General features: G+C 39.9%; 1 protein-coding gene across 2 annotated transcripts in view; it reads left to right on the plus strand.

The window, feature by feature from the left end:
- The window catches only part of AK5 (adenylate kinase 5), a 258,793-nt gene that overhangs the window by 136,181 nt on the left and 96,911 nt on the right, over nucleotides 1-25,701 (plus strand). For both annotated transcript variants that reach the window (XM_030324267.1, XM_030324268.1), the window contains exon 8: nucleotides 4,198-4,274. In XM_030324267.1, the coding sequence (XP_030180127.1) occupies nucleotides 4,198-4,274 (77 nt within the window). The remainder of the gene's footprint in view (nucleotides 1-4,197; nucleotides 4,275-25,701) is intronic.

The following is a 25,701-nucleotide window of genomic DNA, read 5'->3' on the forward strand; positions in this document are numbered from 1 at the left end:
CCTCAGATACCTTATCTGTAATAAGGGGATAATAAGAGTGCTACCTCAGGATCCTTGTGAAGAGCAAATGGTTTACATGGATAACAGTGTGTGGCTGTCATATTGAAAAGGCTATATATGAGTTAGTGTCTTTGCTGAGGGGTTGAGGCATCACAGGAAGAGACCACATCTTATTCAACACATTTCCCCATTTTCCTAGGTCCACTTCTAATCTCTTTGCCCTCTCTCTTTTCCTTCCTCCCCGGCCTCTGTCATGGAGTAACTGGAAAATCACCCCTGCGCTTCTCACTCAGAACAGTCCCAACACCATATCCCATGAGGAGCTCACTGTCTAGTCACAAATACCGTCAGGATATTTTTCCAAAGAAATGCAATGCTCTTCAAAGGAATGCTAACGGAAACTGTTACTAACACATTCCACGCCTGTTAGAATGAGAGCCGGGCTCTTGGTGCCTGACGCCTGAGGCATTTAGAAGGGATTGAATGTGTGTAGAGTGAATGGAGATCAAGATCTGCAAAAGGAAAATGTAAATGTCCTTTTACTCATTTTTCAGTCATTCAGCCGGCATGTATCAAATGCGTAGAATTTCTAAATTCTGTTCTTAAATGTAGAGATGAAATACAACCCCACCTAAAGCTGCTTACGGTCTTGCAGGAGAGACAGGACAAGGGAGAAGACTGCTTTCCTCTCAGGGGGTGGGTGATGAGTTAGTGGAGCTCTATCTACAGATGCCCCTCACTGCACAAGAAGTGCTGCCTTGCAGGGACACCCCTTTATTTGGGATTCAGAGTGGGAGGGGGACCTTCCTAAAACTTCAGATTGAAGATCCTCTAGGAGCAGAGAAGTCTGTAACATTGCCCCAGAAAGCAGTCTGGATAGCCTTCTCGTTCATCTTCGGCCAGTTTGTATCATCTTCCATCTTAAATGTAGGGAGACAACCTGCAAATCATCTTTCTGAGGCCCATTCTACATCTGAAACTGGTGACACTGAGAGTTCCCTGTGGGATTCTCTTTCAGCTCTGTATCTATAGAAAGAATATTTTTAAATCTGAAAGAAATTGAGAAATTCAAACTAAGGGGGAGTAAAAGCCATACTATCATTTTTTCAGAATGCACTGATTTTGCTGTCCTTTTTGAGTAACAAGATCATTGCAGGTGTTTTATGTGTTAAATTGTCCAATGAAAGAAGGCAAAAATGTGTAATATGTCTATATTTACCTCTCTCTTTTGTATGTCAAACCTTAGACTATTATTAAAGGTCCCATTTTGAACAAGCCAAGCAACCAATGCTAAAAAAAGGAAAAGAAAAAGAAAGAAAGAAAGAAAGAAAGAAAGAAAGAAAGAAAGAAAGAAAGAAAGAGAAAAAAAGCTATTCAATCATTATCTGAGTGGATAATGACATCCATTGTCTATCGCTTCCTATGATTTACTAGCACTGTTGCCAAGAGCAACATGTCAAGAAATTCCATCTGTTAATGATACAATAAAATTTCTGTTAAAAGCATTTTATTAGGAAAGCCGAGCTCTTCTTCTTTGTAAGCACAAATTTGTTTTTTTTAAAGATTTTTTTTTTCTTTTTTTTCCCCTCGGACAAAGATGTCTTCATTCTACCATTGCCGAAGATAGTTTTCTAATAATCTTGTTCTGGTTACAAATATTCATGTGTAATACCTGTTAACCAGGTTGTCTAAGAGCCCTTCACTTTGTACCTTTTTTAAAACAGCTGAAAGAAAGGCTTCTAATTGAACAAAATAAATAGGACACAGGAACTAAAGCGTCTATATGTTTAATAAGCCTTTGTGTTCGGATCACATTGCTCATTCCACATGAATCACTCCAAATACAGCTGAAGTGAGGATATCATTTGAATCCAAGTACCTATCACCACTTCTCCATGTGGTGGGTAAGATCCATATTATGGAAATAACGAAAGCTAAATAAAATTGGCATTACCTTTAATGATGCTGTCAATAGCAACCACCCAGCAACGAGCATCGATCGTCACAGGCTGGAGTGACACTCTTTGCTTCCACTTCTGGTTCTTCCATTTCTGCAGCCACCTGGTGACACCCCTCATCACCAGCCATCCACGGTTCCTCATTTTCTCAGGATGTAAAAGAGGCAGCCAACTCCTCCACATCCTGTCCTGTAGGGTACTGTAATGAACGATCATATTTGTAGAACCAGTTGGATTGCTCCTGCTTAGCATTTGGAGTGGGAAGGATGTATTGGAAGAAATGGGAGCTACAACTTCTGTCTTTGATCTCCCTCACTTTCAGTAGGACCTAGCCCAAGTTATTTGCCTTCTGCAAAGCTCATTGTTTTCTTTTCTAAAATGAGATGGCAGTGTTCTGTGAAATATGGGTTCTAAAACTTCCACGATCTTATATGGAAAAATACACATTTACTTCTGACGTCTTAACTGCCCCACAACACATAAGTGCAAACTGATCTCAAACTGGGCTTCAGAACAGTCAAATATTTTGGCCCTCAGATATACCTTATAACATTTCTTATTTGAAAAATGGCAAAAGCACAAAAATAGAAAAATTACATATAACACCACTACTTTTTAAAATTATATATAGAGCACCTGGATGGCTCAGTTGGTTGAGCATCTGGCTTAGGCTCAGGTCATGATCTTGCAGTTCGTGAGTTCAAGCCCCACATTGGGCTGTCTGCTGTCAGCGCAGAGCCATCTTCAGATCCTCTGTCCTCCTCTCTGTGCCCCTTCCCCACTTGTGCGCTCTGTCTTTCTCACTCTCTCTCAAAAATAAGCCTTAAAAAAATAAATAAATAAAAGTATGTATAAAATTTAAGTTTTCATATGGCCCTTCTAGTCTCATTTTGTTAATAGCGTTAATAGTGGCGTGTAGTCTTCCTGACTCCTTTCGGGCAACTACCTTATTAACGATGGACTTGGCAAGGGCTGCCCTCTTGATGTGATGGCATCACCCAGAGGTTGTGCCCTACAAACCTATGCAACCGAATGTGGAAACTCCACAATTAGTTACCTTTCCAAAATTCTTTGATGGGTCAAGCATCTCCATTCTGAAAAACTGTCATCCTTTAAAAAAATTGTAAAGATACAAACACAATAAACAAGGGTGTTACTTGCTTAGTACTTAGACAATACGATAATGGGTCGGTCCTTAGTCAATCTGATAAATAGCAGAGGTAATGATGAGAAGGAAAAGGAAAAGAAGAGATGAGAAAAGACTGTGTGAGGACATACATTGAATCACTCTTTGGAAAAAAGTATGAAAGCAGCATCTCTCGAATGGCCCATATCTGAGAAGCACGTGAGATGCTTGATGTTTTTGTAAAAATCCGTCTTCATTAAAAATAACTCATTGTGTCTTCTGACCAGGAATTATTTGGCAAGGGCAAGTTTACCAGGATATGTGGAGTGGTTTACTTCTTCATAGGGATGTATAGCATTTAATGAATAGCACTGGATTCTGTCTTTGTGGCTAGTTAGGTGATATGTATTTCCCAGCAGAAAACAGTCACTAAACAAGGATGATAAATTGGTTTTGCTTCAGGAGCCCCATTATGAAAATTACCGGTTTAAGTCTGAGCCTTGAGGATTAATGCCCTTGGGGAGGGGCAGGGGAGAAGCTCTCTGTTAACACATTAAGTTAACAAGATTTTTCTCATCATTAAGGACTCAAGTGACCCAAAGGCTGGAGGAAAAACTTGTCAGGTTTTCATGGAGAGAGCAAACTCAGCCCCACTTATTACTGGAGCTCCCTTGCTATACCCACTCTGTACTTTGCTCATCATTCCTTCTATCTCATTTACTACTACACAGCCCTAAACCACTTCTCCTCCTGGACCATCTTTACTCACCTTCAAAGTAAAGGCTTATAGATTAATTCCTTGTGATTATTTTTTACCTCCATCATCACCTCCACTACTAGTCAGAATTAGCTCTTTATTTTGGTTTCTGAACCTTGCTGTTGACAAATCAGTCTCCTCCACAAGACTGTCTTATTCTCAAGAGTGGAAATGGTGTCTAGAGGATCTACATTTTTTATCTGGAGCCTAAACATGGTGCCCAGCAGAAGGGAAGTGTCTAAAAATGTTTGTGACTTTAATGTACACATAAGAACAGAAACCTAGTGGGAGATAGTTTGCTTTACAAACATACGCAGACAACCTTCATCAGGTAAACTTCTCTTTTCAAATCTTAGGTTCGGGTGACCTTGATCCTTCGATGATGTTGGACACAGGAGAGACCATTGATACAGGTTCTGATTATGAAGATCAGGTAATTAAAATCTAAAAATATCTCTTTATTTTAAATGGTTTTAAAATTTAAATTTTAGCCTTTGTAAATGTTTTATGAAAATTAGAATTATAAATCATTTTTTCAAGTGTTTACAGATAACTAATACCATATTTCATGATAAATCACACTAACCTATAGCTTTTGTCCACGAACTTTGGCCTTTCAGCCTTCCCTTCCCGACAGTTCCAAAACAGCAATTAATTAAGGAAAAGTTTGTGGTTAAAGTTACATGAGATGGAAATGAGGTTGTGTGAGGTTCTCTTGTCCAAGAATTTGTCTGTGTCTCTATCCCTTTCCAATAATGAACTAACAGTATTTACTGAGTATCAGCTACAGGTTCACGGTTCTGCTTTTCTATTTCTAACCTTTGAAAAGGACTAATGACCAAGGACAACACAGCCAAGAAGTCAATTATATTTTCTATTTTAATAAAACTAGAGAAATTTATCTGGGTCATTTTCCTCTCAGCAGAACTCTCCCCACTGCTGTATTTTAATAATCCAAAATAGTTGGGCAAATGCTCCGACTCTCTAATTAGGCTTTTTGTTTAAAAAAAGGATAATGTCTGAAAATTCCTTCTACCACTCATCAGTGTTGCTCTGTGATGGCTGAAAGCCAAGTGAATGTGTTCCCAAGGGTTTTTTTCTCCCATCTTCAACTAATATATGTCACAGATAAAGCATATCTAACCAGTGTCCAAATGTAATGGCTGGCTACACATCTTATATTCATATTCAGAAGCTATTTTCATGAGCATTGGGTTTCTTCTTTTATATCACAAAGCAAGGAGAAAATATTGACAAGTGATATAATAAGTACTATGTATTTATACTATTTTTTAACATTTATTGACATTTAATATATATTAAACATTGTGCTGAGTTCCTTAGTTTTATTTTGTCACTAATTACTTACAACATCTCTAGGATATAGGGATTATTATCTTCATTTTATAGATAAAGAAAATTAAGACTCAAAGAGCAAGTTGCCCACCATTACAAAAATAGTTTCACAGTGGGGAAGTGAACTTAGGGCACATTTCCTCACATCTGTACCAGACTGCCTCCTAACTCAGCCTCCAAATACAGGCCATTCAGTGGTACATTTTAGGAGCCTTTTCAGTTGCCAGCCCCTAAGACTCTATCAGAGGCAGATTCTAAACACCACTATTGAAGATGAGCTCATGATCCAAAATTACAGGCTGGATGAAGAAATGAACCATTACAAGATATCCAGCTGATTTAAAAATGGAAGGTTTCACACCCCTCAAGAACTAGAGAGAACAGGAAAGTCTGAAAGAATTTTTAATATAGGAATACTTAAAATATTCAAGAAGATAAAAGGAAGAAACCATGAAACGAGTACAAGAGAGAATGGGAAGGAAGAGGCAGGAAGGAAAAGGAAAGAAATAGAAATTCTAAGTACAAAAAATATTGCCATTGAAATAAAAACCTAGTTAACAGGTTGAATAGCAGACAGAACATAGCTGAAAAGAGACCTAAGGACAGAGCTGAGGAAATTGCCTTAGAATAAAACAGAATGCTGAATAGTTGTCAAATGTAAGAAAGAACTTAGGAGACACTGAGGATAGAATGGTAGGGCCAACATATTCAAAAAAGAGTTCCAGGAAAAAATGGGAGAGGATGGAACAGGGGCTCCCTTTTAGTTACCATTTTATTTTATTATTTAAACAGATAATAGTTGAGAATTTTACAGAGATGAGAAATGACACAAATCCCAAGATTGAAGGAACACATCCAGTTCTGAGCAAGATTAAAAAAAAAGATACAAAAAAACACCTCTTCACCTCATCATTTAGTCACTCAACAAATACTAATTGAGCGCCTAATATATGCCAGGTATTGTTTACATAACTGAAATATGTAATTGTATAAAATAGGCAAGAAGCTTATATTCTAGTACAGAAGACGGATGCTAAACGTCAACATGATAAGTTAGTAAATTCTCCAGATGTCAGAAGTGGTAAATTCTATGAGAAAAGAAGTAGAACAAGGTGAGAGGGTCAGGAATGCTGGGGTTGGGAACAGATTATAGTTTTAAGTAGGATGGCCTCATTAAAGAGGTGTGATCTGACAGAAACCTGGCATATAATGTAAAACATCAGAACACAGAAGACAAAAATAGAATATTAAAAGCAAAAAGGCATTACCTATCAAGGAACAGAAATTTTGGTGGTAGCAGATTAAATAAAGCAAGAGCTTGCATTTTTTGAGCATCTGTTATAAGCCAGACACTGTGTTTTATGATTTACATGCATTGTTGTCAATCCTTAAATAACTCAAGAAGGTAGCTCCTTTTATCCCCAATTTACAACAGAGGACATTGAACCTCATAGAAGTTAAGACACTTCCCAAGACTGCACAGCTAGCAAGCTGCAGAGCTGGGAAACAAACTTTGATTAGCCAGAATCTAGTTTTTACTTTTACCATTCCAAATAAAGCCATTGTCAAGGTCACTGGTGATCTTTGTCAATTCCAGTTAACACTTTTTAGTTAATTTTCTTGACCTTTGCTGCGTGTTATTCACCAAACTTTTACTATAAAGGGTAGTAAATACCTTAGGTTTTGTGAGCCATGTGGTCTCTGTTGCAATTATTCAAAGTCCACATTGTGGTGAAAAGCAGTCATAACAACACGTAAACAAATGAGTTTGGCTGTGTTCCAGTAAAGCTTTATTTACTGATACTGAAATTTGAATTCCATGTACTCCTCCTGTGATTTATTTCAACTATTTAAAAATGTAAAACCCAGGGGCGCCTGGGTGGCGCAGTCGGTTAAGCGTCCGACTTCAGCCAGGTCACGATCTCGCGGTCCGTGAGTTCAAGCCCCACGTCCGGCTCTGGGCTGATGGCTCAGAGCCTGGAGCCTGTTTCCGATTCTGTGTCTCCCTCTCCCTCTGCCCCTCCCCCGTTCGTGCTCTGTCTCTCTCTGTCCCAAAAATAAATAAACGTTGAAAAAAAAATTTTTTTTTTAAATGTAAAACCCAAAACTGAGAGCCTATACACAAACAAGCAGCACAGTGGATTTGACCTGCAGGCTATAGTTTGCTGACCCCAGGAGTAAATCATCTTCACATTCTTGACATTCTCCTCTCTCCCTTAGATTCTAACACTTCTAAATTATTTATACTGTTCTAAGTGCTTCACATTTATTACCTCATTTTATCCTCAGACAATGACGAGTTAGATATTACTGTTATATTTTATTTAAATATATTTTATTTAAAACATATTTTTTGTTACTTATTATTATTATTATTATTATTATTATTATAGTGTTATTCCAATAAGGAAACTGAGGCACAGAGAAATTAAACAGTTTATTCAAGGTCACATAGCTGGCAAGAGGTAAAGACAGAATTCAAACATAGCCATCTGACTCCAGAGCCAGGATCAGGAAAGATAGGCTGGGCTCTGCTATGGTAACAAATAAAACTCAAAATCTGAGTACTTTCCAGGGTTCTTGTACATACAACCTCCAAAGGGATCATGGATGGGAAGGCAAAGAGCCTGAGGAAGATGGACCAGCTCTTAATTGCACATTACCTTCTCCCACGTTCTTCAGGTGTTCCCCAGTCACTGTCCCTCCCTACATCCAGGGAGGCTGGGAAAATGGAGCTTTCTTGTGCCTCCAGGAAAGGAGGGATGAGTTTGGTGGACACTGAGTCAGCCTTGGCCACAGATCTCTTGCCCTACTCTGTGTTCACTCTCTCGGTGCTCCTCCTACATATTGGTCCACTCGTTCTTGGTTTTCTTGCTGACCTGCTCTCTGTTGGTCCTTTACTTAAATGTGGGTGTTCCCCAGCATCCATGGCCCTTTGGATCCTCACTGAACATGTTCTCCTTTAAAAAGCTCAGCCATAGGCATGATTTCCACTTCACCCAGAGTTCCCAGGTGAGCTCCTGTTGCATATGTCTGCCTGCTAAACAGTGCTGGTTGGATCTCCCATGTGCATCTCAAACTCAACACATCCAAAACCAAACTCCCCATCTTCCCCCACAAAATCTGCTCGCCCTTCTGTTTTCCCTATTTCTGTTAATGATACCTCCATCCTGCCAGCTGCCCAAGCCAGAAACAGGATGTCTTCATAGCCTCCTTCCTTTTTCTCCCCCTCTACATCAGTTTGTTCAAGAAGCCAGTCAGTTCTCCTGTGCAGAAATCTCTCCTTCCCTCTCCAGTCCCACTGCCACTGCCCTGGTTTGCACCCTTGGCCTTCCTCCATGGGATCACAGAGACAGTCTCCAACCAGTCTCCCTGCCCCAGCCTCCTGTGGCACACAACATAATCATCTTGCTGAAAAGCAAAGCCAGTCACGGCATTCTGCTTCTTAAAAACCTTTTTGCCTCCTCATTGATGTCAGAATGAAATTGGAAACTCTCATCATAATACATGGGAACCTTCAAATCAAAATCTGAACCCCTGCATCCCTCCCAAATTCATCCCTTGCCAGTCACCAAAACACACTGAATACTCCAGCTACACCAAGCCATTTTCCATTCCTCCAAGTGGCTTGTGATTTGCACAGTCCTTTTCCTCTCTATAGAAGCTTCTACCACCCATCATGCCTATTCCAGATAACCCAGTCATGCACCATCAGGACCAAGCTTCTTCTCAAAGAAGCCCTTACCTCATTACATGTTCAGTTCACCTTCTTGGGGAGCCCATGAGACCCTGTGTTGTAATATTCTGTGGCATGACAGGGAGTGCGTCCTGCTCTGGGTGTCCTCAATGCCTGCCACTAGCCTGGCATGTAGTATGTCCCCAATAAAAGTCCATTTTTTTAAAGCCCATAAAATGACTTCTAGTTCTTCTTTATATGTGATTTTTGATAACTTGCTAACTCTTGCTAACTTTTTTTGTATCAATTTTTAATTTACATTCTAGTTAGTTAACATATAGCGTAATATTGGTTTCAGACATAGAATTTAGTGATTTATCATTTACATATAACTCTCAGTGCTCATCACAAGTGCCCTCCTTAATGCCCATCACCCATTTAGCCCCTCCCTCATCCACCTCCCCTCCATCAACCCAGTTTGTTCTCTATAGTGAAAAGTCTCTTATGGTTTGTTTCCCTCTTTTATTTTCCCTCATCCTCTATGTTCATCTGTTTTCTTTCTTAGATTCCACATATGAGTGAAATCATAGGATATTTGTCTTTCTCTGACTTTTTTTGCTTAGCATAATACACTCTAGCTCCATCCATGTTGTTGAAAATGGCAAGATTTCATTCTTTTTTGTGGCTAAGTAATATTCCATTATGTACATTTGTGTGTGTGTGTGTGTGTGTGTGTGTGTGTGTGTGTATAACATCTCCTTTATCCATTAATCAGTCGATGAACATTTGGGTTCTTTCCATAATTTGGCTATTGTTGATAGCACTGCTATAAACACTGGGGTGCATGTGCCCCTTTGAATCAGTTATGTTTGTATCCTTTGGGTAAATACCTACTCGTGCAACTGTTGGGTCACAGGGTAGTTTTATTTTTAACTTTTTGAGGAACCTTTATACTGTTTTCCAGAGTGGCTGCACCAGTTTGCATTCCCACCAACAGTGAAAGAGGGTTCCCCTTTCCCTACATCTTCACCAACACCTGTTGTTTCCTGTGTTGTTAATTTTAGCCATTCTGATAGGTGTGAGGTGGTATCTCATGGTTTTGATTTGTATTTCCCTGGTGATGAGTGATACTGAGCATCTTTTCATGTGTCTGTAAGCTATCTGTATGCCTTCTTTGGAAAAATGTCTATTTATGTCTTTTGACCACTTCTGACCACCACTTTCTTTTTTTTAAGGTTTATTTATTTATTTTTAGCATCAGTGGCTCAGTTGGTTGGGCATCTAGATGACTTTGGCTCAGGTCACGATCTCGTGGTTCCTGGGTTTAAGCCCTGCATTGGGTGCTGTGCTGACAGCTGGGAGCCTGGAGCCTGGAGCCTGCTTCAGATTCTGTGTCTCCTTCTCTCTCTGCCCCTCCCCTGCTCATGCCCTGTCTCTCTGTCTCTCTCTCAAAAATAAATACACATTTTAAAAATTTTATTTATTTTGAGACAGAGAGAGAACACAAGTGAGGGAGGGGCAGAGAGAGAGGGAGAGAGAGAGAATCCCAAGCAGGCTCCACACAGGCAGAGCCCAGTGCAGGGCTCGAACTCACAAACTATAAGATCGTGACCATAGTCAGACGTTTAACTGACTGAGCCACCCAGGCTCTCCTTCTGCCCATTCCTTAACTGGATTACTATTTGTGTGTGTATGGATGCTTGATAACTCTTTTGAGCCTGGGTTTCCTTCTCCAGAAAATGATGATAACCCCACTTGGAAGTACTGTTGGGAGATGTAGACAGTACAGGGGGCCTTGTACAGAACAAATACTGCATAAATGTAAACCCTTCCCCAGCCCAACTCAGACTGAACTTTTTAGGAATCACTGCCTTTCTGTAGCTGACAGAGGCCCCCATTTCCTCAGCTAAGGGAATGCTAATTGAGCACTTCTGGTTTTCAGTCTGGCATGTAGGAACTTTATCATAACCAGTGTTTCTTAACAACAAGTAATAAGCTGAACAAACTGAAAATTCAACAGTTCTTCTTAAATCTCTCAGAGAAGTAGGTCACAAGACAAACCACTGCACCCAAAATTGGAGAGACAGGCAGAGTCAAAGAATCACAGCTTACCAGAATAGAAACCCACAAGCAAGAACCTCACCAGGAGCCAGTGCCTGTGTAGGTAGGAAACCCTACACTGTACTTGGCAAATTGCAGGAGGCTCAGTGTGGGCAAGTGTGAGAATTCAAAACTCCAGGGGGGAGCCAGGCATAGGGGTCCCCACGCTTCTGTGAGTTTTACTTCCACAAGCTCTACCAGGCCCTCACAGTGAATATCAGAGAAAAATCCTTTAGTGCTTCTGGCAAGGAGAAGGGGCACGGAACTGTTTTGAAATACACCGGAGCCCTCTGTTTTTAACAAGGCCTGCTCCCAGGAGAAACTATTTTGTCAGAACCTAACCTGCTGTGGTTTTATCAGAGCCTACTCTACCTGGGAGAACAAAAATACCCAACTCCAGCCCCTTCTAGCTATCCTGTTCCACCTAAGGGGGGAAGATCCTGAGATACACTGGTGAAGTTCACAGTCCAGGGGGGTCTCCAAAAGACTGACATAACCATAGGACAGTATGTGTTTCACAGAATGGTTCCTCTGCCCCCACACCTTACCACTGCGTTACTAAAAGTTTATTTATTGCAGTTTCTTTTACCTAGTACATCATGTCCACCTTTCAACAAAAAACTAGAAGGCATCCTAAAAGGCAAAAACAGATTTGAAAAGCATGAGAACAAGAGTAATATATGGCAGGATTACTGGACTTATAGGAACAGGAATTTTATTAAAAATATTATTAATATGTTGAGGGCTTAAATGGAAAAAGTAGACAACATGCAAGAACAGGTAACATGCAAGGTAACGTAAGCAAAGAGATGGAAATCCTAAGAAAGAAACAAAAAGAAATGCTAGGAATCAAAAACACTAGAACAGAAATGAGGACTGCATTTACTAGGCTCATTAGTAAACTAGACATGGCTGAGGAAAAAATATCTGAGCTTGAGGATACGAAAACAGAAGCTTCTAAAACTGAAAAGGCAAAGAGATAGAAAAAACCCAGAAAACAAGAAACATAATAGAACATTCAAGAACTATGAGACAATTACAAAAGGTGAAATATACAAATATATTGAAACTGCAAAAAAAGTCAAAGATTAAAGAAAAAAAAATCTTGAAAAAGGCGTGAGGAAAAATACACCTAACCCATGGAGAAGCAAAGATAAGAAATACATTCTATATCTACAATGGAGTATTACTTGGCAATCAAAAAGAATGAAATCTTGCCATTTTCAACTACGTGGATGGAACTGGAGGGTATTATGCTAAGTGAAATTAGTCAGTCAGAGAAAGACAAATATCATGTGACTTCACTCATATGAGGACTTTAAGAGGCAAAACAGATGAACATAAGGGAAGGGAAACAAAAATAATATAAAAACAGGGAAAGGGACAAAACAGAAGAGACTCATAAGTATGGAGAACAAGCTGAGAGTTACTGGAGGGATTGTGGGAGGGGGGATGAACTAAAGGGGTAAGGGGCACTAAGGAATCTACTCCTGAAATCATTGTTGCACTATATGCTAATTAATTTGGATTGAAATTTTTCAAAATAAAAAATAAAATTAAAAAAAAAAAGAAATGCATTCAACTTCTCAGGGCACCTGGGTGGCTCAGTAGGTTAAGCATCTGACTTCTGCTCAGGTCATGATCTCACAGTTTGTGAACTTGAGCCCCACATTGGGCTCCACACTGACAGTGAAGAGCTTACTTGGGATTCTCTCTCTCTCCCTCTGTCTCTGACCCTCCCCTACTCATGCTCTCTCTCTCTCTCTCTCTCTCTCTCTCTCAATAAATAAATAAATAAACTTTAAAAATATATATATATTCAACTTCTTAAAAAACATGCAGGCAAGAGGAGAGTAAAATACTTAGTGTATAAAGGGAAAAAAATTTTTAAAACCTGCAATTCTGTATCCTATGAAAATATCCTTCAAAAGTGAAGGAGGAAAGACTTTCTCCAACAAAAATTAAGGGAATTTGTTGCCAGTGGGCCTGCCTTGGAAGAAATGTTAAAAGAAGCTCTCTGGAGAGAAGGGAAGTGATATACATTAGAAATTTCTATCTCCATCATAAAGAAAGGAAGACTATTAGAGAATGAATAAGTGAAAGTAAAATGAAAACTTTTATTTTTCATATTCTTAATTGATCTAACAGATAATAATGTGTTCAAAATAATAGCAATGATGTATTCAATTAGGCATGTTCATGTATAAGTGAAATGAATGACAACAATGATGCAAGGACGGGAGGAAGAATTAAGAATATTTTGTTATCATTCTCACTGTCCACTTATTTGAAAGTGGACTTGGATTCTTTTTTTTTTTTTTTTTTTTTTAATTTTTGTTTTCAACGTTTATTTATTTTTGGGACAGAGAGAGACAGAGCATGAACGGGGGAGGGGCAGAGAGAGAGGGAGACACAGAATCGGAAACAGGCTCCAGGCTCTGAGCCATCAGCCCAGAGCCCGACGCGGGGCTCGAACTCACGGACCGCGAGATCGTGACCTGGCTGAAGTCGGACGCTTAACCGACTGCGCCACCCAGGCGCCCCAGGACTTGGATTCTTTTAAATGTATATTGCAAACTCTAAGGCAGCCACTAAAAAAAAAAAAGTTTAAAAAGAAGTATAATTGCTATGCTAAGAAAGTAAAGAAAATGGAATTATTTAAAACTTCAATTAAATGACATAAAACTCAGTTAAAACAATGAAGGAAGAAAGGGTTTGGAAGCCAAAAATAGGAACAAAGAAAATGGTAACAAATATGGTAGATATGAATCCACCTTCATCAACACTTTAAATGTCAGTGATCTAGGGGCACCTGGCCAGCTCCATTGGAAGAGCATGTGACTCTTGATCTTGGGGTCATGAGTTCAAACCCCATCTTGGGTGTAGAAATTACTAAAAAAGATAAATGAACAAACAAAAAAATGTAAGCTATCTAAATATACCAAATAAAAGACAGAGATTTTCTGCATGGATCACAAAATAAGACCCAAATCTATAAGAAACCTACTTTAAATATAAAGACACATATAAATTAATGTAAAGAGATGGAGAAAAATATACTATGCTAACACTGACCAAAAGAAAACAAGAGTAGCTATATGAGTGCCTGGGTGGCTCAGTAGGTTGAGCATCTAACTCTGGATTTCAGCTCAGGTCATGTTCTCAGGTTCCTGGTTTCAAGCCCTGCATCAGGCTCCATGCTGACAACACAGAGCCTGCTTGGGATTCTCTCTCCCCCTCTATCTCTGCCCCTCCCCCATTCTTGTGCTCATGCTCATACTCTCTCTCTCTCTCTCTCAAAATAAATAAACTTAAAAAAAAAGAGTAGCTATGTTAATTTCAGACAGAGCAGACTTAAGAGCAAAGAAATTTATCAGGGATAAAGAAGGGCATTACATAATGATAAAGGAGTCAATATTCCAAGACAACCTAATAGTCCTTAATGGATACGCACCTAACAACAGAATGGGTCCAGGCTCACTGTCCACCCAACTCCTTGATCCCACCCCTTCCATCTCCCTAAGACCTTGTTCCATTAATGGGTATTGCTTCATCTTTCTCAAGGCCCTCGTCCTCAAAGTATCTTTCTTTTTCTCTAACACCCAATACCCCTGCTTTGAAGGAAGAAGGAATGATCAACAGTGCCATGTGTCCTAAGAAGGTCAAGTGGGATACTTTCTTCTCCCCTTTCCATCAACACCAAATTTGGTAAAAGAAAAGGCATTACCCCTGCTTCCATGACTTCACCTGTAAACCACCTTCTGCCTACACTGCTTCTCTAAGAGACTATTAAAAATCATCTCATTACCATCAAGTCAGGAAGACGTTTACAGTGTATGGAATCCAATACACCGATGACACTTTCTGCTGTCTCAAAACTCTTGGGTCCCTTGGCTTATCTCTATGGGCATTATTTCTTTGCCTCCTCCCCCCATCATGGTCTGTAATGTGAGAAGAGCCTGGAGAATGGGCATTATAGAGCAGGTTAGGTGTTTTGAATTTATTCTAGGCACAATGGGAAGCTTTAAAGAGTTGTTTTGTTTGTGGCAGGGGTATATGAAGGAGGAGCAGGACATAACATAATTATATTTATGTTTTAAAAAAAGATCGCTCTTGGTATAATGTGAACACATTGGAAGAAGACAAGAATTGTTTAGGGAGGCTTGCACTGGAGTAATGGAGGAGATAGAAAGGGATTTATTTATTTTTTATTTTATTTATTTATTTATTTTAATGTTTATTTTTGAGACAATGTGAGAAACAGAGTGCAAGCAGCGGAGGGGCAGACAGAGGGTGACACAGAATCCAAAGTGGGCTCCAGGCTCTGAGCTGTCAGCCCAGAGCCTGACGTGGGGCTTGAACTCATGAACTGTGAGATCATGACCTGAGCCGAAGTTGGATGCTCAACTGACTGAGCCACTCAGGCACCCCAGAAAGGGATTTATTTAAGAGGTACTTTTGAGGAAAAACCAACAGGACTTCATGTTAAAATGGATGTGAGAGCCAGGAGGGCATGAGCTGTTAGAAAAAAATGATCAGGTTTTTAACTTGTACAGTTGGGTAGATGGTAGTGGCATTCACTGAGAAAGAACAGTAAGAAAACACCAGTTCTGTAAGAAAAGAGCATGAGTATAATTTTAGATATTGTGAATTCAAAATGCCTTAATGCATCCAAGTAGAGAATTCAAGTGAACAATTGAACGTACAAATCTGGGCTGGAAATACAGATTTGTGAGCCCCTGAATATAGGTAGAACTTGAAGCTGCATGTGGAGATGATACTTAAAGAAAAAGAACAGACTTAAGAAGAGAAGAGGATCTACAGCTGAGAAATGAAGAAATTCAAAGACCAGGTAGAGGAAGATGGGCCAGGAAAAAGTGTGTGTGTGTGTGTGTGTGTGTGTGTGTGTGTGTGTGTGTAGAAGTTGGTGTTAGAGAGAAAGGAAAATCAGCAGAATGTGATGTCCCCAAAACCATAGAAGACAGTATTTCAAGAAGCAGAGAGGGTGAAGTGTTGACAAGAGGATGAAGAGGGAGAATGGAAAGTGGCCATTGTATAGAGAAACATGGAGGGAATTGTTGACCTTACAAAGGGTGATTGGGAAAGTTGTTTGTAATGGAAGACACTTGAGCATGTTTTAAAACTCACAGGAAAAGTCCATTCATTTGAGAGAAGGAGTATATACAAGACAGAAGAAGATTTCTGAATGTAGGAAGACTGGTTTCTAAGGTCAGGTGTGTGATGTGGGAAGTTAATATGTTGCTGTCAGATGACTTCCAGAGGCAGAGCCATCTGTTGAGAGTCTGAGATTAGAAGCAAGTAGCAGATTGACTTGTAGAATCCACTGGAGAGAGAAGTGAGGAAACACAGCGGGATTGGCAAGCAGTCAGGGAGTCCATGTGATGTTAGTGTCTGGAAATGTATTTTTACCCATCTATCCTTTTCCTTTTTGTCTCATTCATTTACCAAATATTTATTGGGTACCCCATAGATGCCAGACACTCTTGTAGACACTAACAATACAGAGTGCTGTGGAACTTCCATGGGCACAGGGAAGGTTGATAGTTTCCTTCACTCAGTGATGGAGTTTTATCAAATGTGTGCTGCAACGAGAGCAGAGCATGAGCAGAATAAGTGAGGGTGGGCCCAGAACAGGAAGTAAAGTGGACAAAAGATAGGGGGCAAAGTCCAGAAGAACTAAGAGTACATTTGACTTCCTTAAAAATATAACTCTGTGTCACAATTATGAGCTCTTTATTAAAAAGAATATTTGATCCTGCAATCCTGGCAATTCTGCAAGGATTTCAAATCCTCCTTTTTCCTCCTTCTTCCTCCTTGAGATCTTCTCTAATAATTAAAGTAAACATTCATTTCTTGCCTGCCCCATTGAACACCCAACATGCTTGAGGTTTATACCCTAGGTCTTAGCACTTGATTATATTTAATTTTGTACTTCATTATATACTGTCTCCTATCCCTCCCTGATTGTGTCCTGCATGCATCTATGATGAGAAAGAGCATAGACTGTGGAGCCAGACAGACCTGGTTTAAAGCCAGTGTCAACACTTACATATTCCAAGTTACTTAACCTCCTCAAGCCTGAGTTTCTTCACCTATAAAAATGGACATAATTCCTTGCAGGCTATTTAGATTGAACAAGAATCTATGTAAAGGTGCCTGGCACAGTAGGCCATCCAGTATATATTTCCTTTTCCTTCTTTCCTTCTCAGAAGGGAAGACTCTGATGTACTTCTTTTGTGTCCACTGCATTGTGACAGGGACACTGTCAGAATCAAACTAGACTTAATGAATAAAATCATAATGCCACATTCCCTGGCCAGAATAGATAACAGAGTTTAGTGTGTGTGTGTGTGTGTGTGTGTGTGTGTGTGTGTGTGTGTGTGTTTTAACTGAATTTCCACAGTGATATTCCACAGTGATATTCTAAATCAAGAAATACTACGTTTAGCCAAAGCATGTGTTAGGTTGTATTTGTAAGGCTGATTTAAACAATGCCATTTCCAAAGCAGTATATTTGAGTCACACAGCACTGCTCTCGATGGACTTACTCACTTACTCACATGCCGACATGCTGAGTTCCCGTTCTAATGGGCAAATCCGGGTTTTGTGGCAAGTCTCACAAGGCCTAGCTGAAGCGGGGAAAACAGAATGGCCAGGCTTACCTCTCAGCTCTGCAGTAAGCACCTGTTCTTGGTTGTGAAAACTGTTGGTGGCCCATTGGAATGATAGAAGCAGAGACATTGGAGAGGGACTAAAGTCAGAAAGTTGTAAATCTAGCTTTTCCAAACACTCTAACAAAAATACCGGCTGCAGGCACAGGCAGCCAACTCTCCCTGGCTGTCTTCATGGACTGTGGGCACTTGGAGCTAATTGATTCTGTAAAAAGGAAGACAAGTCCCATTTTTAAATGTCATGAATCAATCAGAATATATTTCCACTATTCTTGACTGCAAAGCCAGGGATGTTTCATATTTTCAGTGTAGATATTAAATATTAAACAGCAATGTTATAACACTTAGGTTGCCAGTTTGGGCCAGAGTCCAATGTATTTCCACACTCTGAAGACATAAAGTAAATGCCTCATCACTATGCCTGTCTGGCATGCCCCACCAAAGAACTATAGGACAAATCTTTGCAGAAGGTCATGAGAACTGATATAATTCTTCATTTCAGAGCAGTAGGATATACTCCAGAGGTAAAAACATATGAAGGACAACTATCAGTAGAGACTATTTGCTTTCCTCTTTTCAAAAAACCTATTATTCTTGTCAGACAGGTTTTGTAATTAATTTCATGGGCTCCTGTGGCATCTTATTAACTGGAATAATCCTGAATGCCTTGTCATTTTGAAGGCAAAGGAAAATATTTGTGATTACACATTAGCATCACTGCCTCATAAAGGGAACGGAATAGAACTGTGTGTGACCTGTCACCTGATGTGCCTTAGAGCCTTAAAAAACAGGAAACTGTTGTTAACGGGAAACCAAATAACCTTCTGGGATTATGTGTTTACAGAAGTAAGGATGGGGAGAGTATGCAAAACCCTGAGAATCCGATCAAATAGCAAACATAGGCTTATACACTCTTAAATGAGAGGGATGTGATGAGGTTGCCCTTTGCTCTTTGGAGTTGATTACCAAGGTGCAGTGTTACCATCGTCCACCTTCTGACACTCTTTCTCTTTCTATGGGATGTCAGGTCACAGTGTGTATCCTTGTTCCCATTTTCCTATCAAATCCATGTTTTTATCAGGGATGGCGGCTGTGGCTACAGTGAGTGAAGCCCCTAGGCTTAGAGTCCTGAATGGGTCTGAGTTCTGGTTCTGCCACTTAATGGCTTTGTGACGTTGGCACATCCTCTTACTGCTCTGAGCCTCAGTTTACAAGTCTATAAAATGAAGAAAATTATTTGAAGATTAAAGAGCTGATTTCTATCAAGGCATTCTATCAAATGTAAAACACTGTATATATATGTATATATATATGTATATGTGTATATATATAGTTACATATATATATAGTTATACAAACATAAACTCTTAATATGATTATTTACTATGCATTTCTCATGTCTTCTTTTGAATATAGATAGAAAATATGTTGGGGAACAACAGTTTTACCACTTAGAATTTTTAAAGGATCCCAAGAAAATAATAAAATAGGAAAAACAAGGAATTTACTTGGGATTCCAGTGTCATCCTAAAAGTTCCAGGCAGACTTTCCTTACTTTGACAAGCACTTATTCCTACTCTTGGTATAGCCCTTGTCACATAGATAATGGCTATTTGTATACATGTCTCTCTCCTCCAGTAGATTATACCCAGGGACACAGACAATGTCTACTTTACTCTAACTCCTTAATTCCTTGCATAATGCTTGACAGTGCACGGGAGGGCAATTCAGAAATATTTTCCCCATAAACAGAATGAAGAAGAATTTCAAAGGGAAGTACAAATCTGTGAACAGAGACCAGGGAATAAAACACATTTACATGACGATGATGAAAACATTGTTTTAATCTATATGTTTTCAAAAAAGCATTGCTAGGATATTGAGGGGTCCAGAAACTATCATGCAAGAAGTGGTTGAAGGATCTGGAAATATCTAAGCGGAGAAGTACATTCCACCGAAAGCAACATGACTGACCAGGCTCTTGCTGGCCTATTCAATCCATGGTGGGCAGGGTTTGTGGCCTTGTTCATGCCTTTGTTCCCAGTGCCTTGCATACCACCTGACTGATGATCAATAATTAATCATTCAGTGAAGGAATTCTATCAGTAAGGGACTATGTCATTTCAGAAGAGGGAGTTAGACTTTCACATTACCATGCGAGAGAGAATTGGGCCCTAGAAATAGAAATTACAAAAAGGTGGAATTCAGATGAGTGTATCTGAGTTTTCTAACTAGTTTAGGGTCCAGTTGAATATCTCATTGAAGATATATACAAATTCCAGATAGCCATTAATCATGGATGTTTTTCAAACTGATCTGTACTGGCATGGGGTGGAGGAATTCCATGCCTCCTAAGGTCCTTTCCATCTCTGAGTCTATTTGTTTACAAACAAGCCAAGGTGTGTGTGTGTGTGTGTGTGTGTGTGTGTGTGTGTGTGTGTGTGTAAAACATCAACTCCCACTACCATCATCCCAGAAATATCTAAACATTGTCCCCATTAGCCTGCTCCAGTATCTGAAGTCCCATCACCAGGGAGTTTAAGGGGGAAGGGAGGCTTGATACTGTGTCACTAGAAGGTTCACTCAATTTTCCATCATTAACTTATTTAATTAAATGTAACCAACTGAAGCTGAATAAAATTTTCATCATCTTAGAACACTGTTAATTGTACAGTCCTTTTCAGCTTTAAATTCATACCAGTAAAATTCATAGTATTATCAAATATCAAAAATCATAGGAGTGTTCTTTAAAAATGTAAACCTCTTAGGGGCACCTGGGGAATGTTAGTTATCTCAATGCTGATCAGAAGTATTAACACAGTTTAGGGGCGCCTGGGTGGCTCAGCCAGTTAAGCATCTGACTCTTGATTTCAGCTCGTCATGATCTCACAGTTGGTGAGTTTGAGCCCCACAGCAAATAAGGATTCTCTCTCTCTCCCTCTCTCTGCCTCTCCCTTGCTCACGGTTGCTCTCTTTCTCCCAAAAAATAATAAATAAACTTAAAAAAAATATAACCCTGTTAGAAGCAGTCGAAACATATTATGTCATTGTCAGTCATGGACCCTGAAGTAGGAATGAATCCTTGTCATTAGCCAGAAGGGATGTCATACAGTGTTACAGCCCGTGGTGTACAGAGGTTAAAACCATAGACTGGGGGTTCAGATAGATGGGTTTGAGTTCTGTTTCTGCCAGTTACTAATCATGTGGCCTTGACCTTCTTTGTGCTAAACTTTCCTCACTTGCAAGACAGTGGTTTTGTGGGGCATAAATGAGATAATATACACAATGTACTCGGAACAATAATTAATACCTAAAACATATTAAGTACCTACTCCGAATCAGGCACAATGCTAAGCATTATTCAGTTATCTTAACAACCCTACCTCTGGTCCCAAGCATCAGTTGAGACAGATATTAAGTGAGTCGCCCCAGGTCACACAGCTAGAGAGTGGCAGAGCTGTAACACAACTCCACCCTGTCCAGCGCCAAAGGCTGTGCTCCCAACTTCCACAGCCTCCTTGCTGAAGATGTCGCTTTCTGGCCTTGCATTTGTGAGGGATTTTCAGGGTAAGAGCCTGGAAGAGGAGTGATAATAATAATAGCTAGAATTTCTGGAGTGCTTTCTATGGTTCAGGCACTATTCAAAGCACTTCACACACACTAAACCTCACTAAATCTTACAAAGTTTTATTATTATTCCCATTTTACAGGTACAGAACTGAGATTCAAAGAGGCTAAGTAACATGTCACAAATTCAACCAGGCAATCTGACATCATTGAGCCTAAGTCTCCACCACACTATGGTTCTACTTTAGGCTAACCCTCTGTGAGGCAGGGGACTTTGGGAAACCAGAAAACCCTATCAATTCCAAGCTCTAAAGGAAAGCAGGGTATTGAGGTGAAAAAGAGACAAAGACATTTGGAACCCATTTACCTTTTTGATGACTTTGGTAGAACTTTCCCCAATGTTAGGGGTGGGAATGGGCCCAGAGAGGAACTGATGGGATGGACTTTCGAGGCCCACCATGCAGTAGTAGGTACGGGGCTTTTGTTTGCTTATCATGTCTTTAATTTAGAAGCTTGATAACTCATGAAGAACACCCTTGGCTCTACCCAGTAAATGCAACAATGCCCCTTTTAAAATCACTTTGCTTTTTAATTAATCCTGTTTGGGGGAACTAGCAGAGAACCCAACCTAAAACCTCTAGATTTTTACTGTGTATTCATAACCTTGAGGAGAATTCAGAGTCAACAGCTTTTATTAAGTGCATGCCCTGTGCCAAGAGCTTTTGTGATCAGTTTAATCCTCGCCTCAACCCTGGGAGGAAAGTATCGTTATCCCCAAGGTCACAAAACTAATAATGTCTTCACTCCAAGTTCATCTCTTCCCAGTAGGCCATGCTGCTGCCCCAGAACCTGTAATAACGACCCCAGCAACCATCTCCTTGCAAAAGCAAAAACAACTAGCTTGTATTTTATGCCAGTATTTGCAATCACAGGAGTTAATCTTTTCACAGGCTTATAAAATGAGCAAGCCATATAAGCAGATGTCTAAGATTGTAAGAAACGTCAACTCTGTGATCACTTCTCTTTCAATGCATAGTAATCTTTCATTTCCTTATTTACTTAAATTTAATAGTGTATTTATAACAGCAAAACAAAATGCTATGGAAATTTTGGAAAATTACAGTAAGTATAAAGAAGAAAATTAACATTAAAATTTTGGAATATTTCACTGATTAATAGATATATAGATATGTAGTAAAGTTATAATCAATTTTTTTCATTTAATGATATAGAATTTCCCATGTCATCAAATAGTTTTTACAAGCACTTCTTTTTTTTTTTAATTTTTTTTTTTTTTCAACGTTTATTTATTTTTGGGACAGAGAGAGACAGAGCATGAATGGGGGAGGGGCAGAGAGAGAGGGAGACACAGAATCGGAAACAGGCTCCAGGCTCCGAGCCATCAGCCCAGAGCCCGACGCGGGGCTCGAACTCACGGACCGCGAGATCGTGACCTGGCTGAAGTCGGACGCTTAACCGACTGCGCCACCCAGGCGCCCCTACAAGCACTTCTTTAATGACAGTATAAAATATAATTTTATAGGTATACTATATTTGTTTTCATCATTCCCTTACTGCAGGGCATTTATTTTTCATCTTTCCACTGTTATAAATAAGATGCCTGGGCATGTCATTGGACATAAACTTTGCCCATATCTCTGATTATTACCAAGGATAGATTCCTAATAATGAAATTATTAGGCCACAGGCTGTAAACGGTAGTATTGCAATATTTCTGCTTTTTTCTAATCAGATATACCTCTGTGATAAAGCAAGGATTCTTGACGGGACAAAAGGATTCTAAAAAGGATGATTTTTAGATAAGACTGTTCATCTAAATTATTTGAAATAAGAGCGGCCAAACTGGGTCCAGCATGATTCAGGATGCAGACTGAATGTTAAATGGCAAAATACCTGCAGTCCGTTGATCAACAAGGTAGTACTCCATAAAGCCAGTCACCCTTGGGACCAGGCTAGGTTAAGGCTCTAGGACGTGCCGCAGAATCCCTTGCCATCTTTTTCCTTGGAAACAAACTAAGTCCACAATCAGTCCTTTATTTCAGCAAGCAGTTACCAAGTTTCCCTGGGCCCAGCTGTGTGCTGGTGTTTCCATGCCTTCTTCCTCTCTCTAGAAACAGTATCACTCAAAACATCCAAGAGTTCTTGCTATTTCCAAACCCACAGGCTCCCTTAAACACTTACTCGTTCCCAGAACATCTCCATTAATTTCCTTATGTTTCATTTGACCTCCCCATTATCTGTGAAGGAAAACGTGTTTTCACAGGAATGAAAGAAATTTGTAGAAACAAAATAGAAAACAAAAGTAAATCGATCCTTATAAGATGTATCAGATGAGAAACCACAGAGAATGATACAACAAACACCAGTTATCCACTTTCCCAGCTTAAGAAATAAAACATGGCAGGAGGAGAAGCGGAAGATGGCGGCGTAGGAGGACGCTGGGCTCACCGCGCGTCCTGCTGATCACTTAGATTCCACCTACACCTGCCTAAATAACCAAGAAATAAAACATGGCAAATAATTGAAGCTCTCTGTGCATCACCTCTCCAATCAAATTCCCCTGGCCCTCCCCAGAGGTATCTACTATTCTGCATTCAGTGTTTATCAATCCAACATCTTTCTTTATAGTTCTACTCCATGTGCAACTATGTCACTAGAATGTAGGTTCTAAGAAAGCAGACACTTTGTCCACTGCTGTATCACCAGCACCTAGAACAGCATCTGGCACATGGTAGGTAGTCAGTATTTGTTGTACATAATATAGAAAATGTATTCCTAAGCAATGTAGGAGTTTTTCATAAATTGTCCCATTGCATACCTATCCTTCTTAGTCTATGCTCATAATGCAACCCTGCCTCATTCATTTTTCCTGCCATATAGCATTCCAATGTAAGACTGTGACACAAATTAGTAACTTGTTTTTCTAATAATCAACATTTAGGTTGTTTCCAGTCTTTAATATTGTAAATGTGATACAGTGAGCGTCTTGGAGCCACCTCCTTTACAGCTGTGTAGGGTTTCTCTATAACAAATAGCAGGGGAGAAAGTGAACAGGGTTTGGCCCTTGGCTCTGCTAAATCTCTTCCTCTTCTAAATCTCTACTAGGGTGAATGCAAAGTCAAGATCAGTCAGTCCTCTGGGCATCAGCTTCTTCACAAGTAAAATGAGGCCAGTTGGCCAGCCAGTCTTTCAATGGGCTTATGCATTTTCAACTTAATTACACATTTCCAAATTGCTCTCACTAAACTGATCCCAAACATTTAAATGTAATAGTTACATAACAAAGGTATTTGGATTTATGCTGTCCTATCACTTCATGCAGTTCTGTAACTTTATGCAATTCTATCAGTAAAAGCATGTGTAAGTACAGTTATACTATATTTGGGACATATGTGTCAACTCCAAATTAGAAACATTTAGAACACTTTCAGCAACAACAGTGTAGTAGGTGAGGACTACAGACTGCTTCCATGAAACACTTGTGTATTTTTCTAAATCAATTTGGTTCCACCACCCTATCCTTGTACTAATGGAAGTTTCATTGTCAGCTTTGGTACGGGGAGTCCCTTCTTTCTCTCCTCTGGAGTCTTATTAGAGGGGTACCTAGGTGGCTCAGTCAGTTAAGCGTCTGACTGCGGCTCAGGTCATGATCTCATGGTTTGTGGGTTCGAGCCCGGCGTCTGGCTCTGTGCTGACAGCTCAGAGCCTGGAGCCTGCTTCAGATTCTATGTTCACCTCTCTCTCTGTTCCTCCCCCTCTGTCTCTGTCTCTCTCTCTCAAAAATAAATAAACATTGAAAAAAAATTGGAGTCTTACTAGAGTCTGGGAAGACTTACCTGGTGCAAAAAGCTGGAGGAGGAGATTTTTGGTCCTCAGTTATTTATGGTCACCTTGAAGTTCATATTGTTTGAGCCTTTGTGATCCACTCAAAAGTGGGCTACTCCATTCACATCATCCGTGCTGCTGTGACCAGCTGGACCACAGGAGCATTTAAGACCCCAACAATCCACCTACCAAATTCTCCCATGGGCCTTGGCATTTCCTGGGACTTCTGGCATGAGAGTGAGGCTCTGATCTGGTCCATCCACAAGCTACCAACACCCTCTTTGTGCCTGGGTAGCCTCACTCTCCTGGCTAGGAAGGGCAGTATTGGTCATCTCCTCTCTTTGGATCTCACCCTAATCACACTGTCCCTGGGGCAGCATTACTCCATCTGGCCTAAGAGCCTAGGCATTCTCTCTGTCTCTCTCTGTCTCTGTGTGTGTGTGTGTGTGTGTGTGTGTGTGTGTGTGTGTGTGTAACATGAACCAACAGCAGAAAATAAGACATGGTTACTTTTTCATCACATATCCGGCTAGCTTTATTTCTAGAGATTTTAATCATTTTTATTTTTATCAGCTTTATTTACTCTGAAAATGATTGCATTCAAATAATGTATTTAAATTCTG

This window comes from Lynx canadensis, chromosome C1 (assembly GCF_007474595.2).
Source record: "Lynx canadensis isolate LIC74 chromosome C1, mLynCan4.pri.v2, whole genome shotgun sequence".
Taxonomy (NCBI): domain Eukaryota; kingdom Metazoa; phylum Chordata; class Mammalia; order Carnivora; family Felidae; genus Lynx; species Lynx canadensis.